The 18,157-nt window shown below is 44.0% G+C and overlaps 1 protein-coding gene across 2 annotated transcripts in view; it reads left to right on the forward strand.

Moving 5' to 3' along the window:
- The window catches only part of arhgap20 (Rho GTPase activating protein 20), a 30,580-nt gene extending 12,423 nt beyond the window's left edge, over positions 1 to 18,157 (forward strand). For both annotated transcript variants that reach the window (XM_077536397.1, XM_077536396.1), the window contains exons 2-15: positions 1,710 to 1,795; positions 4,420 to 4,596; positions 7,092 to 7,241; positions 7,781 to 7,822; positions 8,485 to 8,569; positions 8,699 to 8,776; positions 9,051 to 9,117; positions 9,341 to 9,526; positions 11,093 to 11,286; positions 11,523 to 11,687; positions 11,826 to 11,935; positions 12,010 to 12,199; positions 16,159 to 16,273; positions 16,775 to 18,157. In XM_077536397.1, the coding sequence (XP_077392523.1) occupies positions 1,710 to 1,795; positions 4,420 to 4,596; positions 7,092 to 7,241; positions 7,781 to 7,822; positions 8,485 to 8,569; positions 8,699 to 8,776; positions 9,051 to 9,117; positions 9,341 to 9,526; positions 11,093 to 11,286; positions 11,523 to 11,687; positions 11,826 to 11,935; positions 12,010 to 12,199; positions 16,159 to 16,273; positions 16,775 to 18,117 (2,988 nt within the window). In that variant the 3' untranslated portion in view covers positions 18,118 to 18,157. The remainder of the gene's footprint in view (positions 1 to 1,709; positions 1,796 to 4,419; positions 4,597 to 7,091; positions 7,242 to 7,780; positions 7,823 to 8,484; positions 8,570 to 8,698; positions 8,777 to 9,050; positions 9,118 to 9,340; positions 9,527 to 11,092; positions 11,287 to 11,522; positions 11,688 to 11,825; positions 11,936 to 12,009; positions 12,200 to 16,158; positions 16,274 to 16,774) is intronic.

The raw sequence follows: 18,157 nt of genomic DNA on the forward strand, positions 1-18,157 counted from the left end.
GAATGTCAAATTGCTGTCTTATCTTTATATTGGTTGCGAGCTACTTGTGTCGAAATGACGGATGGGCTGCATGTTAGCCTAAGTGCTAGGTGGCAGCTACCTGGACTCAAGTAAACTTTATACAGCACTTTAAAAGCAACCATAGGCGCATAAAAACTACTATATATGAAGTAAAAAAAAAAAAAAAAGACAGTTAAAACGGTGAACTAAAAACATTAAAACAGTATGTTATTAATTTTTATCCATCCATCCATCCATTTTCTGAACCGCTTGTTCCTCACAAGGGTCGCGGGGGGTGCTGGAGCCTATCTCGGCTATGGGCAGCAGGCGGGGTACACCCTGGACTGGTTGCCAGCCAATCGCAGGGCACACAAAGACGAACAAACATCCACACTCACAAGCACACCTAGGGACAATTCGGAGCACCCAATTAACCTGCCATGCATGTCTTTGGAATGTGGGAGGAGACCGGAGTACCCAGAAAAGACCCACGCAGGCACGGGGAGAACATGCAAACTCCACCCAGGAAGGCCGGAGCCTGGACTCGAACCCGAGTCCTCAGTAATGGGAGGCAGACATGCTAACCAGCCAACCATCGTGCCGCCCTATTAATTTTTATGTTAATTTATACTTTGAAAGTTGTAATTTTTCTCCATGTAGCGCTGGTTGTTTTAAAGTGCTCTATAAACATAGTTGAACTGAGTTGGGTTTACAAGTAGAAACATGAAGGGGTCGACTGTAGTTTTAAGTTGCAATATTACTATGCACCACTAGATGACAGACATGTCTTAGTCGTACATACACTGGGTCTTATACTGCCCTATACTACGTGAGTAGTCCTAATAATTTGTTGTGGACTTGAAATGCAGAATAAACTGTACCTCAATATTAAAATTTGGAGTGAGTTGATTTTTTTGTTATGAAAAAAAATGTACAAAGAGTTCTTGCACTATGTTGGTTTCTTGTTCAGCAGTTTTGTCATAGATCATGTTAGGAATGTGTGGTCTTATGTGGTCACCCCAATAGAACCAATGAAAAATTGTGGCATTTATGTTACCCATCCCTAATCTCATGCAAGAGCTATATAAACAACAATGCTGACTTTTGAGTGACACAAAGCCAAGGAGGTGGTAATTTATTTAACAATGTTCCTGATTATTGTGAGGGTTGTAAAAGTCTTATATTTTGGCGACAGGAGGAAGCCAAAAATATTCAAACCATCTCCCGGCGTGATGCAATGCAACAATGCTATGTGTCAGCTTTGGACTTGTTCCTCTTGTTATGTCAGAAGCGTGCCACATGCAGCCTGTCAGCCGTTTCAGAAATGTCACTGTTTCCTCAGGCGTTCAAGGCAAAATATGTTTTTGGTGCATTCAGGAAGAGAACGGGAACTTGGCAACTCGATTCTATTCAAGTCTTTCGACAGATTGTGTTTCAATACTTTTGTCCACAGACTACATACTGCTTGCTACTTTCCATCTTCAGCCATTGAGGCTCAATTCCTCTTTTTCCTTCTCCACCGTTGTGGCCACTTCTCTTTTCCTTCCAGCCGCCACACTTCCCCTCTCACACTCTCTCTTCTGCTCCACACTCACAAACACACACATGGATGAATTGAAGTTGGCTTCCTGGTGGTATTTCCTGTGGTGTCAATGAGGATGAACATAAAAAGTGATTGCATGTGTCTGTTTGTGTGTGTCTGTGTGTAGAAGATGAAGACGCTGGCTCAGAGAAGACAATCTGCTCCCTCTTTGGTTATCAGCAAAGCACTGACCAGGTCCAGAAGCACATCCAGGTATATGGACGCACGCACACACACGGATATATACACATGCAAATAACACACGCATGCGCACCCCGTCACATTTACATTGAAACATGCAGGCATGCAAATACACATGCACGCGCACTTTCATGTACACACACATAAACATACTAACATGAGCATACAAAAGTACGCATCCGTTGTAGCAGCACTGTAGTACAGTACACTGGTCCAGACTTGACTCCTTGGCATCTGTCTCGGACTCGGCCATCAGACTTGCAAAATATTTTTATCAACTCGACCAACTATTTTTTTTTTTATTCCTGAAAATTAATGTCCTGCTTCATAAAAAAAATTTTTCACGTTATCAAAATAGACTAGCATTGACATTGGCCACCCAGTGAGCAGAATGAAATTTCTCTATTTCTGTGGTTGTAAAAAAATATTTTCTATTTTTAGTTTCTAATTTAATTTAATGTAATAATTATATTATAATAATTAAATTACATTTGATTATTTATTTATTTATCAATTTATTTATTTTTACATTTTTAGTTTATACTTGATCTCTTCTGGACTTGGATTCGAACCTTTGTGACTCAGACTTGACTTGGACTTGGACCATTGTGACTCGGACTTGGGCCTTTGTGACTCAAACTTGGACCTTTGTGGCTCGGATTTGAGACTTGACTTGGACCCTTGTGACTCGGGCTTGTGCCTTTGTGACTCAAGAGTTGACCTGGACTTGGACCTTTATGACTTAGACTTGACTTGGACCTTTGTGGCTTAGACTTGACTTGGACCTTTGTGACTTATACTTGATTTGGATTCAGGCCTTCGTGACTCTAAATTGACTTGGACTCAATGAAGGTGGACATGACTACAGCCCTGAATTGTAGTACATGCTTACACATATGTAAACATTCATCCATACACACTCACAAAAGTAATGACATGCATACAAACACACAAACTCACGCACACACACTGCATTAGCTGTGTCGTCACACTATGATGTAATGCTAGTTCTGTAGCCTACACAGCTAGCGTCACGTTACACAGCTAACACATTACAGCGCAAACATGTTTTTCATGATATTGCCTCCCTGAGCAAAACGTTTCGTGACCAAAGTTGAGCGCCCATGGAGGGGGGGGGGAGGTCATGTGACTCATCCGTGGCTCGGCAGGGGGGTGATTGACATGTTTATGGGATACGAGACTCTTCGTGGCACACGTGCCCAAATCCCTTCCTCTTCCTCCTGATAAGCTGAGCCAAACGCACCGGGGGAAACTTTAATTAGCCGTGTTTGCACCAGCCCCGTTTCATGCACTGCCAGCTGCCAGAAAGAGGAGGGACGGTGTGTGCGTGTGTGTATGTGTGTAAATGCATGTGTATGTATGTAAGCCTGCATGGAGCAGTGTACTGTGCAATTGTGTGCATGTTTACTAGGAGAGTGACAACTCGTGCATTCGTGTCATTAACTGTGCAGGTGTGTATGGTGTAGGTGTGTGCATGTACATGTGTGTAAAAAACCTGACTGCTCACACCTCGAGTCATGTGATCACTTAATGAGCCTTTTGGGTTTGTCGTTATGCAAGCGGGCCTCACACATTCGTCCAATCACATGACCTCATATTGGCTCGCTGGCGTTTCACCGCAAAAAGGAAAGTACCCGGAGTTTGTGTGCGTGTGTGTGTGTCGTCGTAACCTAGCAACTTGTTTTCCAAAAGGCAACATGACATTCTGATATTGTGAAAAGTGAAATTCAATCATGGAGTGAGGTCACTTCCTGTCGGTCTGGCTTTCCCATCAGGAGCCCCCGAAAAACACAGACCCTGGATTTTAACTTATAGGCTGACATAACACACCCCTTCCTCACACATGCATGCATTTCATCTACATTTTAATAATGCTCTACCAAGCCGTGCTAGTAGCGATTAGTATGCTGTGTTGTGCGTCTGTGTTTGCCGGTGCTATTAATCAACATCATGAGCATCACAATGCGGCCATTAGCGGCGCATCCATCACGCTCAAAAAGAAGCTGGTCCACTCGGCTGTCAATCCGGCATTCAGTGGGGCGGGACGCACGCTGAATACCAACAGTGTCATCTGTTGCACTTTTGTTTCAGGAAGACAAGACAGGAGGAGGATTTTTTTTTCTTTTATTCTCAATTAGGTTACTGCTCAGATGCTGCAAAGAACAACACGTCAGCGTGACATCATGTTGCGTTGCTTGACGTTGTGGCGCCATAGCATGACAATAGAATGAATAGTATCCGAGAACGAAATACAAACACCCTAATTAGACAAAAAAAGACACACGAGTGACTACAAAGATACATAAGGAGCAGAACCGATGACACCAGGTGGAGCGCACAGGCAAACAAAAACTCCAGATGAGCCCCAAATGTGATTATGCTAATTTGTTAGCATGCCACTTGAGGTGGGTCGGGTATACGTTCGTGCGAGTGTCCGGCGTGTGTTTGTAAACACGGAGGCGATGCAGATAAGCTGACATTATTTGTCCAAACAGGAAAGGATGGAGCTCTCCAAGCACTTCCTGACTCGGTTGCCACGACGACCACTTTTCTAGCCAATCGGAAGAAATTCGAGCATGAACAAGATGCATGATGGCGGTTTGTTTGGTTTTCAGGGAGAGCTGCCTGACTCCGGCGAGTCCAGAGTCTTGCGGACTGGTCCAGAGCTTCCTGAGCGAGAGTCCGGGCCGAGCGTTCCTGGGCCACGCTCAAGTCCAGATGAAGACGGGCCTGCAGACCCAGGACAGACATCTCTTCCTTTTCACCGACACGCTCATCGTCACCAAGACCAAGTCAGTCTTCACTTCATACGCGACTGCCTGACACCTGAACATCCCACGTCCTTCACCCAATCTCTTCCCCCGCAACACGGACTTCCTGAACTCATTACTCCTCGACTCCATTGATTACCTTACTTCCTTACCTCACTCCCTACCATCCCTCGGGATCTCTTTACCACCTTATCCCTTTAATATCATGCCTTAACTCATACCCCACTACCTCCTTACCTTGCGAAAACTGTATATCCTTTACCTCCCAATAACCTTACCTCACTATTAGGGCTGCACAATATATCGAAAAAATATCGATATTGGCCTATGCAATATGCATATCGCAAAGACATGCAATAAGTTTGATATGGAATTTTATGCTTTTATCTGAATTTGACCAGTCAGACTGTCAGGTTTACCTGCATTTATTAAACATGACAAAAAAAGGAGAAAAGACACTCAGTTCAAGGCTCACGAGGAGAGAGGAGAGGAACTGATTTGTACAATTCACTACTGCCGTTAATCCCATCCTCACCCTCTCTTTTTATATGGTTTTCACGCCCCTAGTTCCATGTTGTTCCATGGTGTTCCCTAATAATGCAAATGCTCAACATTTTTGGAACACAGTGTACTTAACGAAAATGTGCATCACCATCCAATAGTCGAACCTTATCAAGAGGTAAATTACAATTAATTAAGAACACATTGAGTTTGATTATTTTGCCGCATGAAAAAAATGTAATTCTTTTATTAGATAATAAAAATGTCATTTCTTTAGATACATGTAAAATATCGCAATAATATCTATCGCTATATTCAGCAACTATATCGGATATCGCATGTTTTTCCAATATCGTGCAGCCCTACTCACTAGACTCCCTTACCCCTTTCAATCTTCTTCCCTCGCTTCACTCCATCTGACTTCTCTCCCTTCTTACCGCTGACCCTCTCCTCCTCCCTCTTTACCTCCCCGACTTGTCCTTTTCCTCATTCTCTCCTCACCTCCCACCCTTTTAACCCACTTGCTTTCTCCCTCCCTACGTTCCCCTCCTAACCTCCCTCTTTTTGGCCGCTACATCATCTTTTCCCCTTTTCCTCCCTCTCGAACTCTTCTAACCTTCTCAACTCTCCGCTCTGCCTCCCTCTGCTAAACGTGTAATTATTTTCCGGCCAATTAAATCCATATGAAGCCCGGCGGGGATCAAAGCCCAGCGCGAGGGCTCCCCACCCAGACCCGTGCACCAAAATAGAAACTTAAAGAGCATGTCCGTATTTAACACACGCACGCGCACACACACGCAGGCACGCACACACACACAGTGTGCAGACACAGCAGGACCTTTGTGGTCGGTTCTGAGCCCTCGGCTATAATTGTCTTTATTACACGGTGGCTAAACTGAACGCGGGCCAACTCGGAGGAATGTTTGGCAAAATGGCTGCCGTGCATTGACGTGCACGGGCCGCATTTGGAACATCGTTCTCTGTAATCGCGGCGCCGGGTGAAATGCGTTTTTTGGGTGAGCACGTCTGTAAATGTCGCACAATCATTCATTAGCGTTGAGCTGTTTTAGTACTTCACTCAAGCTTGATTTTTTTTTCATCTTTAAGACCACCTGCTCGCTCTGATTGGCCTGTTTAAATATCTCTTGGAGAAAGCACTTTGCAAACATTTTCAATGTCTACAAAAACTGTGGAGCACACAATAGAGTTTCCTTTTTTAACTTATGTATGTATATTTTTTGGAACTTTGTATGCGTTTAAATCAAAGGGGATCCCCATAGGTTTCTTGTGAACTTCACAGAAGTTATTTCTTCAGATTTGTCTCTATATTTAAATACCAACCATATTATCACAAATAAAAATGTACAGTATTTACTTTGTACAGTAGGTGACTTTCCGTGCCATCAAGGACAAAATATGAATCATAAAAAAAATCTGATTAAAAAGTGATTACAAAATCATAAAGTATCAGTTAAAAAGGATTGTAAATTTTGAGAGCTTTTTAAACAGCAATTTCTAAATACACAAGAGACGTAATATAGCAAATTCACATTGGTTTTACGACTAAATAAGTATTAAGATAATGAATAAATATTTAGAATTTTAAAAAATACACAACGTACTATATTAGAACTATTCATGGATTTTTTTGCATGTATTACAAATAAGAGATTAATAGTAATATTCTAATGATTGAATAAATAATACATAAATAATATAAATAAATCAACTAAAATTAATTGTATTTATTTTAATTTTTTAATTAATTTTTTAAACATTTTCTCTAATATAAATATGAATAAATATATATATTATAGAAAATGAATTTACTTTGCTCAATCTGCGGTCAGTATGTGGGCAATATACTGTATTGTCCATGAGAGCTTTGATCATTGCAAAGTAATTCGCATATAGTATAATATAACATAATAAAGCATCAAATGTATCACCTATTTTGAGCATTTTTTTAAATACTGTAATAATAAAATATAACACATGATCACTTCATCCCGCAGGTCTCCTTCTCACTTCAAGGTGAAGGCGCGAGTGCGCGTGTGCGAGATGTGGACGGCGGGCTGCGTGGAGGAGGTGTGCGAGGGCAGCACCAGCCCGGAAAGAAGCTTCGTCCTGGGATGGCCCACTTGCAACAGTGTGGCCACCTTCAGGTACATGCTAGATCGTTGTGCTACTCTGATCGTCATTCTGTTCATTTCTATTGTGCACAGTGGCATATGTAGCGTGTGGTTGGTTGACCATACCGTGGAGTTTTTGACACTTCTAATCATTTTTACTCGTGTTTATTTCTGTTGCGTAAGGTGGCGGTAAAGTACATTACATAGCTTGAAGATAGAAACCTCAAAATATATATAAACACAGTACACAGACCCTGAAGGGCGGCGCACCATTCCTAACGCTCCTCAGTTAGCGTGACAGGCTAACAACATCAGACGCACGCACACCCATTCACTTGCACAGCAGTGTGTGTTTACACCATTTACACCCTCTGGCCTCATCGCAGGCAGCTGTGACGTGACGTCACGTAACATTCTAACATTCCCTTTCAGCGGGAATCCGTTCGTAGCTTCAGCGCCGCGGAATCGTCCGTTGCGTAACACGACCGCGTCTTTTTCCACAGTTGCTCCCTCTCGATGTCGACGTTCAAATGAAATCTTATGTTTATCATCTTTTTGTCTCTCCTACGCAGCTCCGAGGAGCAGAAGGAGAAGTGGCTGGCGCTCATCAAAAGGTAAAGGACAAGTGTAAATTGAGAACATTGGATGGATACAATTCTGACAACTGATTAATTGGTCGATTAAAACACTTTTTTTTTTTTTTTTTTTTGGTCCCTTAACGCTTACGGACTAACCTGGCAATAGCCAGATGGATATGCTTCACAATATCCATCTGGTACCGCTCTACAGTAATTTAGTCGGGAAAAGGCGGGACATCCTGTACAATAATTTGAGATGATTGGACGATGCGACATCCTACACGTTTGTTTTAACCAATCACGGCCACGGGTGAAAATATCAAAATTCAAAATTGTATTTATTTATTCCAAAACAATTTATTTTTGTTAGATTTTAATGTATTTTTTATTTTTTTGTAGTTTATTTGTATATTTTTTTATTTCTACTTTTATAATCAGTTTATTAAGTTTTAATTAAATTCTTGTTCTTTGTCAAGTCAAGTCATCTTTATTTATATAGCGCTTTCAAACAGCCTTAGCTGTCACAAAGCGCTTTACAGAAACACAACAAAACTAACATAACATTCATTTAATCGTTTTACAATTTTGTTGTTTATACTCATTCATTTTTATTTAGATTTTTATTATTCATTCAAAAAACAAGTCACACCATGCATCAACGTTTACAAGACAACTTCGACTTTCTCTTTGCTTGTCAGTCGTATCAACGAGGGAAAAGAGAAGGACGAGCCCAAGACCGTCCCGCTCAAGATATTTGCTAAGGATATCGGAAACTGTGCTTATGTAAGTATCCATATTCTTCATTCTTCTATGACTTCCTTTTACCTTGTTTTCTTTCCTTCTTCCTCTTCATGATTATGAGTAATTTGGCGGTTACATAAGAGAGTGCTAACGTTTTTTGTATGTGTTTAGGCCAAGACGCTTGCGGTCAACAACACAGACGACACCAACGAGGTCATCAGCATGGCACTCCTGCAGTTCGGGATAGCTGTGAGTATTGCTTTCAAACTCTAACCCTAAAGGTTTGAAACCTCCATTTGGACTACACACCCTAACTTAAAACCCTGACCATTGTTTGAAACCCTAACCCTGGTTTGAAACCCTACTTTGAACCCAATTCAAGACCCAACTTACAAAGTGTTAGCCACATCTTGAAACTTTAACCCTGTCTTGAGACCCCGATTTGAAATGTTAACTTGAATACCACACTTGAATCCCTAACCCTGCGTGTTTTTTTTGTTTTGTTTGTTTTTTGGCTCTGTAGGGTCACGTGAAGGATCACCGCTTGTGGGTGAGCTCCAGTAAGGACGAGCCTCCGTACCCTCTGATAGGTGAAGACCACTACTTAATAAATGCCTTAAATTCTATCCTCACTTTGAAGACATTCATGTCCTCGCTTCAACTCGCACATCTGGAAGCTCAGAGTGTTCCTTTTGTTTTATGACATTTCTGGGACATTTGTTCCTTTAAAGCTTTGTTGTGGATTTCCAAACCATCTCCAATCCAGTCATTTTGGGGCGTGGTATTTATTTTGCAAATGCTTTCCCCGTCCAGGCCACGAGTTCCCGTTCAGCATCAAGATGAGTCACGTTCGAGATGGCGGGAGTGGCAATCGAGATCCGAGCAGTCCCTGCGATTGTCCCGAGGTTCAGCTCCTGGACCGATGCCTGCCTCCGGACACCCAGTGTCACTTCATACTGAGACCCAGCAAAGTCGCACACAGCACGGACACCCTCATAGGTGAGCAACAAAAATACTACGGCGGTTGTGGTGCCGATTTGGTTCTAATTCGATTTGATATGGTGAGGCTCAGTTCAAGAGGATGTTATGAGTTTCGTGTCCTACATCTGAATGGACCTGTCAGCAAGGCATTTACTTTATATAGCTTTCCACTAAAAATACAATTTAACCCGTACCTCAATACATTTTAAAGTGAATGATAGATGCACGGTCATCTTTTAAATCAAAATCTATTCAGGCACCACTGGACTTCTGTACCTCGCTACTCTCCTTACCTCCATCCTTCACTAGCTCCTTATCTCCCTAAAACCCAACTGCCTTTCCTCACTCCCTGCTGTTTCAATCTATAAAATGAACAACTGAAAGTCTCAGCAAAATTTCCGAGAATAAAAACAAGTTCATGATGAACTTGGAGGTTTTTGGAGAAGACCGCAACGATATCGCAATCTTCTTTGCGGGGGGATTCTCGAGAGAGAGAGAGGGGGCAGCAAGTGATGTGTGTGTGTGATGTTGCCTCACTGCCGGAATGTTCTCCCCCCGCCGACTTTAAACCCTTTTAAAAAAAGTTACTGACAAAGAATGTGGGAAAAGGAAGATGGAAACGTGAGCTGAGATAACACACTTTAAGGTCAGCAGGCAGGCGGGAAAAAGCAACAGCCGACGGCGGGTAAGCGATAGGACAGGAAACAGGACGGGACGCGGGAAAGACAAACAAGACAGACGCTGAGGGCAGGGAAACACTCGCAAAAAAAAAAAAAAAAAAACTGACAGTGAGGCTCAAAAAGAGAATAACAACATGATCTGATGTAATTATGTTCAGGTTTCAAAGTGGGGTTCAATTCTGTTTTGGTTAGGGCTTCAAAGTTGGTTATGGTTTAAAACCCGAGTCCAGGTTTGAAGACAGATTGGGGGTTTTATAATAAGGTTTTAGCTCATTAAGTTAGGGTTTCAAACAAGGGTAAGGATTCCAAAGTAAGGTTTCAAGATACTTGAATTTGTGCTTGAGCTAACGTCTCACACGTGGCTCCAAACATTCCGAAGAGTCCTCAGAATGTTGAAATAAAAAAAGTCAGTATGTGTCATACATGTTAGCTGTATGGTTACTCACTCAAACTGCAGCACACGAACGCTTAACCACACAAAACACACACAAGTGGATGTGAACAAGGATCACATTGTCAAAACACACACATACACTTATACACATAAGGCCTTTACATAAATGGCATCTGTGAGTTACCAATGGCTCTCTGTCTGCCGTCAACACACCACTTCATTCAACTGCTATGCTAAACTATGCTAAGCTAAAATATGGCAAGTGCTAGCATACATACATTACGTACATGGTAGACACAATAATGCGTGGGAGCTAAAAGCAAATTAGGGTTTCAAATTCAGGTTTCACAATAGCATTAGGCCGGGTCAAGCCTGGATTGGGGTTTAAACAATGATTAGGGTTTCAAATTAAGATTCCAAGCGTTTCAAACAAGGGTTATGATTTCGGTTTTCGATCAAGCAATAATTAGAGCTTTTGTCCTGACGTGAACTCGCTCTTCCTCCGCACAGACGCCGCCCAGCCGAAGTCGTTCAAGCGTAAGCGCTCTCTGATCAACTGGCCCTTTTGGAGGGGCTCCAGCAGCCAGCTGGACGCCGCACCCCCACTCAGCCCTACCTCGCCCGGCCCCGCCCCGGGGCACCTCTTCGGGCGGCCGCTCGCTTCCGTCTGCTCGGCGGACAGTGGCTTGCCCAAACCAGTCATGGTGAGCACAGGATGGTCAACAAAATGGAAATGCTAACAGCTATCATGCTAATCCACTTGTTTACCAAAAGATTAAAATAAGAATTACCTCAATGTACAGCTGCTACAAAACTACAGCCGACTGAGATAGATGCTCTGCTAACATGCTAACAGTATGTATGCTAACACAGCTCAACGTGTTAGCCTTACGCTAGGCTGGCCACATGCTAATAACAGTGAACAATGGTCTTTGTTCAGGACATGCTAGTATTCCTGTACGTGGAGGGTCCGTACACCCGTGGCGTGTTCCGGCGCTCAGCGGGGGCCAAGGCCTGCCGGGAGCTACGTGAGCGACTGGACGCCGGGACAGACGACGGCAAGATCATGAGCCAGTCCGTGTTTGTCGTTGCCACCGTCCTTAAGGTAAACACACACTTTGTTTTAGTAACACACTTATGTGATGTTTTATAATTCCCATTGACCTTCTCGCCACCTTACAAAATAGAAATGTCCACGTTAGCAAAATAGATGACTAGAAATGTTTTTGTTTTTTCATCACAGGACTTCCTTCGCAGCATCCCGGGCAGCCTGCTTTGCTCAGAGCTTTACGACCAGTGGACGGCGGCCATGGAGCGTGAGGGAAGCGAAGACCTGACCGGCGAAATCTACAGGTAGCGATGTTAGCCATAAGTTCATCTCTTTCCCCCCTTGCTCAATAGAAATAATGTTTACTGCCATTTTGTAGATTACTGCATCTGCTGCCTGCTGAGAATTTGCTGCTGCTGCGCCACGTGACCGCCGTGCTTTACCGCATCCAAGGATACGCCCACGACAACCAGATGAATGCCTTTAACCTGTCCGTCTGCATTGCTCCCAGTATGCTTTGGGCCTCCATGCCCGGAACCCCCGAGATGGAGGGGGAGGGCACCAAGAAGGTGAGTAAAGCTACCTGGTTAGCATTCAAGGAGGCTAAATGTGAACCGTGTAACTGTGACACGCACATTCCTTCTTACTGTACTTGGACCGACGGAATTCAACATTAGCTCGTCACAATTAGTCTGAAACGCTCACATTAGCATGCCATGCTAACATTAACTGTCAACATCAACAAAAATGGAGTCTTATCACATGACAAGCTAGCTGTTAAGGTTCCGGTGCGACCGGAGAGTGGATCCCAGAATCACAGAACACAGAGGAGTAAGCGAGAGGTTTTATTCACCAAAACACGTGAATATGAACATAAAGCGCTGGACACAGCCAGGAAAAAGGTTAACAAAAGGTGCTTGCAAATTGCAAGGAGGGAAATTAACACAACACAAAAAGACCCGAAGGCTACAAACCGCAAACACAAGAAAGCAACAACTTACTATAACTATGAAACACGCCACATAAAAGTGGGAACAAAAAGAGACAGAGCAAAACTTACGTAGATGAAAATCGAGAATCTTGGACTATAATAATTTAGCGAAGGCGAAAAACAGTAGAAACACTAGATGATGGCTGTGAGCAGACGGAGCAACGACCCGACAGTGGCTGCAAGGAGTCCCAGTCCTTATGAAGGCCTAATAGGTGATGCACTGCAGGTGTGGTGCAGGGGACACGCCCCTCTCATTAATCAGGCACTGTGAGACAAGGAAACACACTGAGAGCCCAGCAACATGACACTAGCAACAACACAGCAGCTTTGTTCTTTTACAAGGCTAATCTGTTAGCAATGTAGGAGGCTAAAAGCTAATATAAAACTTATGCTGCATTCGAGGATGGTTGGAAGTCGGACTTTTCCAAGTTCAAAACAGGAAGTGTGTACGGGAACGCCCCCTTGAACTCGGAAATCCCACTTGCGAAGTCGGAAAACAGAAAGTACCCCGACGGACTACAATGTGATGTCACTCTACAATGGTGACCCCTTTGGAAACAGACCATGAATGGTAAACACAATTTACTCGAGTATAAAACTTGATAGCTTTCCTCATTCATAAATATTTGACATAACTTCACGTAACACAACGTACGTGACAGTATGCAGTTACCTCCCTGCATGAAATTATACGGTAAACTACTGAACTGTATGGAATGCTTATGAAAATGATAAAAACAATAAATGAAGCAAAATTGCGCGAAGGCAAGTTTGCTGGAGGTCAAAATGAGTTTTGAGGACCAAAGTAAAAAAACAAAACAATATATCACTATCCGCCATTTTGGTTGTTTACTTTCACCTCGAACACTTTCAGGTCGGAGCTGGGATAAACCAACTCGGATATATCCGACTTCCAACCATCCTCGAATGCAACATTAACATTTATTATTACATCATCCCAGTGCTTCTGATGTGCTAACATGCTCACATTAGCATCCAGCATCAATAACAATAGTGTCCTTAAATGGTAATAAGGATTGTTATCTGTTAGCATTTGAGGACGCTAAAAGCTAAGCTAACATTTAACTTTGGTTTATCCCAGTTCCACCGGCATGTTAAAATGTTAACAGTAACAACAATAGGGTTCAAAATTCAAGTATAACAACAACATCGTAACTAAGGCAAATGTGATATTTAACTAAGGATGCTAACATAAGCTAAAATAACACTTAATGCTAAACAAAAATCAGTTCCTAAAGTACTCTGACCTACAGAGATTTAACACTTCATCAACATATCATGGAATGCTATGGCACTAACATTAACACTCAATGTCAACAAGACTCTTACTACAGTATGTTATTATTATGGAATTCATTAGTTTGCTTTTCCAGAGTATGCGTGAGTGCGGACGGCCATCCAAGAGACGGAAAAAAAAAAAAAAGTGACATGTCAGCAAAAATAACCTCAGCAGCCACAAATATCTCTTTGGCAAACACTCTGCTTTCGATCATTTCCCCTCACGGGGTCAGAGTGTGTTGCCAAGTCTGACTTACTGAGGCACACCTCCACCGAGTCCTGGCTGGATGGGAGTCATGTGACCACGCTGTTGTCTACAATTAGCTTTTAACAGCTTCAAATGCTAACAGAGTAGCCGCGCTTAAAAGAAAAGATGCTGGGTTGCCAAGCTTGATCTCATTTAATGTACTGGTATGTTAATAATCATCATCATCATCTTCATCATCTCCATCAAGGCGGACACAAAACAGAGTAGGCATGAAGGGCCACAAAAGGGGACACTCTTAACCCATTCACTCCCAGCCATTTTCAGTGAAGCAACCCCCTTCGCTCCCGGCTGTTTTACTGGATTTTGACTGATTTTGCAAGGTCCACGAAATATTGTGTTCTATTGCAATAAAAACATGGAACCGACCAAAAGAAAGATAAGAGTATCTTTTTTCATCAGGGAAAAAAAAAGTATATGTGTAGGCTGTTTCCGTTTTACAGCAATTAGCATTAGAATATAGCTAAGTTTCATCATTATTCACAAACCTGTGGCAAAAAAAAACCCTGGCAAAAAGAGCTTGTTGCAAGATGGCCTTGGCTGATCTCTTATACTTGGCTGCCACCTGCTGGCCTTTTTTTTTTTAATAATAACTACCATTGATTTAAACGGCCTCTTCATGTTAGAAGCTGTATCAAAGCTTTCTGTATGCTCTAGCATAAAAACAAACAAACAACAAAAAAAACAACAACATGTAAATACGTTTTTGGGTGGATAAAGTATTAAAAAACATTTATACGTTTTTGGGTTTAAATGAGTTAAGCAGCACTTTTGTTTGTAAATTGCGCAAATGCTTCTTTTCGTAGCTGCTTTAGTAGACTAAAAAATTATTTGTTATGATCACATAGGAGGATGTTTTGGCTTTATCTTTTTTTACAACACTAAGGAGAAGAAAAGAGGAGGATTAGGAGGATGTCATGATGATAATATACACTCTACGCTTCACAACTGCCAGCATATTGGAGCCACATTTGCAAAGAACTCAGTGGATGTCATCCAAAACCACAGTTGGGAATGTAGATTCCTGGATCACGCTCTTTCTAATCGGAAACCAGGCGACCGACTCTCTTTGTTTTTGTTTTTTTCCTTTGTAAAAAACTGGACAAAAAGGTAACATCAGAGCGCATGCTGGTTGTTTACGTGCAACGGCAAACAGCATCCAGACGCACTAAGCCGCAACATCTGGACCCAAACAAACAAAAAAAGCGTTTCCATGGCGTCAGTGAGGCTAACTTGCTTGTGTAAACGCATGCGAGCTTCTACCTCTCTACTTTTACACAACAGACATTTTAGTTACTTGCTTTAGACTTAAGAACTTTCTCAATATTAAGAACGCAGACTACGGTCTTGTGAACTCGCCAAGTCTTTCTAACTGCGTACTCAAGAACGTACTTCCTAACTCTCTTTGTCATTAAGACGAATGTGTACCGGTATTTGTGAACTATTGTGACGTTCTAAACAAAGTTTGAATTCAGTGTAAAAAATAAATAAATAAATAAATAAATAAATAAATAAATAAATAAATAAATATTATTATTATTTTGAGCTATTTGAAAGCAGTTGGTGAAAATAAAAACATATGAACTGGTGAAAAAAGTGAAGAAAAATTGCAATTTTGGCCCAGATTTTCTGCCAAAATGTTGAGGTACAATAAGGGGGTTCGTGTTTACGCGGTCCGCTCGGAATGCACGCGTGGGCGTTCAAAAGGTGGAAATTGTCAGAATGAAAATATGTGAGGAAACGTTTGGACAGCTGTGTCGATATCTGAGGGAAAAAAAAAAAAAAGTTATTTAGGTCAGGAATTCCTCCAATAAACACGCCTCATGTGAGCAAACACTCCACTAGTGTTGTTTGATGACTACAACTAATGTGAGGAAGAAAACGGACTGCAAAAATTGGTGTATAACAGCTAAAAGTTTCAGCATTTATGTTTTATTTTTGCATTGACATTGACACTGTTTTTCCCACTTTAGGTGTGCGAACTGGTGCGCTTCCTCATCGAGAACTGCACTGCCATGCTGGGTGATGACGTCACCTCTCTGTTTTCCGCCTTCAGCTCGAAGGGCGGCGGCAGCGAGCACGGCTCGGGTGAGAGAACGATTGTTATGTTATGGTACTGCACAATTATGAAACAAGAGTTATTCTATATACCAAACAGGCAGATGTACTGTAAATGTGGAGAAACGGCAGCAAATAGGACTGTGCATCTCCAGTACAAGACGATTCAATACGTATCTGCGACACATGCGGCATGATACGAGTCAAAGACGGTTCGATTCGGTTTGATTCAGTGGGATTACGATTCGATATCATTCGGTTTGAAAGGGTTTGATGCAATTAGCTTGTTGCCATTTTACATTATGAATAAACTTGTCTGTAAATGTAGCATTTCCTTCAAAGATATATCTCACCAAGAAAAGAATATTTGATATATATTGATATATTTTGAAGTGAACAATTTAGCTTAATTTGATGCACTCACATCTTTTAAATCCAAAAAATATTTTCCGATTCATATTGTTTTTTTGTGACACCCTGCGTTGTATGTGCCGACCGTACGTTGACACGTCGTGTGTGGCTGCTTTCCAGATGCGTCGTCGTTCCAAATGAACGACTCGTCGTACGATAGCCTGGAGAACGAGCTGAACGACGAGCCCGAGTCCCCGTGCCAGGACCAGCTGCCCCTGCGCGACAAACCCGACAGCCGCAGCCGCGACTCAGTCCTCACGCTCAGCGACTGCGAACCTGACGCCGAGTGCCACGCCGCCGCCGATCTCCCGCTGCAGCTGCCGCCCCTGGCTAGGCCCCGGCGCTTCAGCCCTGCCGCGTGCCAGCTCCGAGCCCGCCACTCCGGCGGGGCGTCGTTGTCCCAGGGCGCCGCCGGCCGGAGGCTGAGGCGCAGCTCGGAGCCCGCTTTGGCCGCCCCCGCCGGTGGGCCTCTCCCGTCACGCAAAGCCAGCTACGATGCCGCCATGGAGGACGAGGAGGAGTTCCTGGAGCGGGAAGTGAACGGGCTCCACCTCAACTCGGAGCGGGACCGGGACGGCGGGCGGCGGAAGGGCAAGCACGCACCCCCGCCTCCGTTGCGCCTCGACACCAGCTGCTCGAGCCTCTCCTCGCCGGCCACGTCCCCCACCGGTTCCTCGCTCAGCTCCTTGGACTCGGCTTTCTCGCAGTACTCCACAGATTACGGCGCCGTCCCCGCGGGCGACGCCCCCATCCGGTCCCCGCGCTGCTCCCCGCCGCAGAAGGAGCCTCGCCCAGGCCACGGCGCCCACCCAAATATGTGGCTGAAGAAGGATCGCCGCCTGTCCCTGAAGCAGCCTCTCAACGGACACGCTAGCGAGGACTCGCCCCCGTCCGCCGGGACCCGAACCGGTGCGCCCAACCGACTGTCCAGCAGTCCTCCATCCTACCAGCAGGCCCTCCTTCAACTACAACGCACCTCACCGTTCTACAAGGGAGCGGGGGCGGACAAACCTCTGACGGTGCGAGAGCTGCGGCTCCTCCAAGATACGCCCCCCGCAGGACCCGACGCCGCCCAGCCCCCGATGGGCGTCTTCTACGGACAAAGCGCCACCACGCTCGTACTGAAACGCCAGAAGTCCCACTCGCTGACGCCACCCGCACAGTGCCGGACCCTCCCCCGCCGCCGGTCCGAGCCCACCTGCCACCCTGCCAAAACCTCTACCCTGGACAGACCCCGGACCCGCCTGAGGGTGTCGGACGTGGAGCCCCTGTCGCCATCCGCCGATCGCACCGTGCGGGACTATTTTTCCACGACTGGCGACGCGGCCGGGTGCGCGCGGCAGAGCCAGGAGGTGGCGCTGGCCGTCGCCCGGGCCAAGAGGGAGTGGCAGAGTCGCCAGTGTGGCGAACCGCGTTTGGACGACTTCGACCAGCTCTTCTTCGCCGAAGAGTCATACGTGTAAATCACTCACATACATACATACATACAAATATATATATATA

The sequence above is a fragment of the Festucalex cinctus genome, chromosome 11 (assembly GCF_051991245.1).
Source record: "Festucalex cinctus isolate MCC-2025b chromosome 11, RoL_Fcin_1.0, whole genome shotgun sequence".
NCBI lineage: Eukaryota > Metazoa > Chordata > Actinopteri > Syngnathiformes > Syngnathidae > Festucalex > Festucalex cinctus.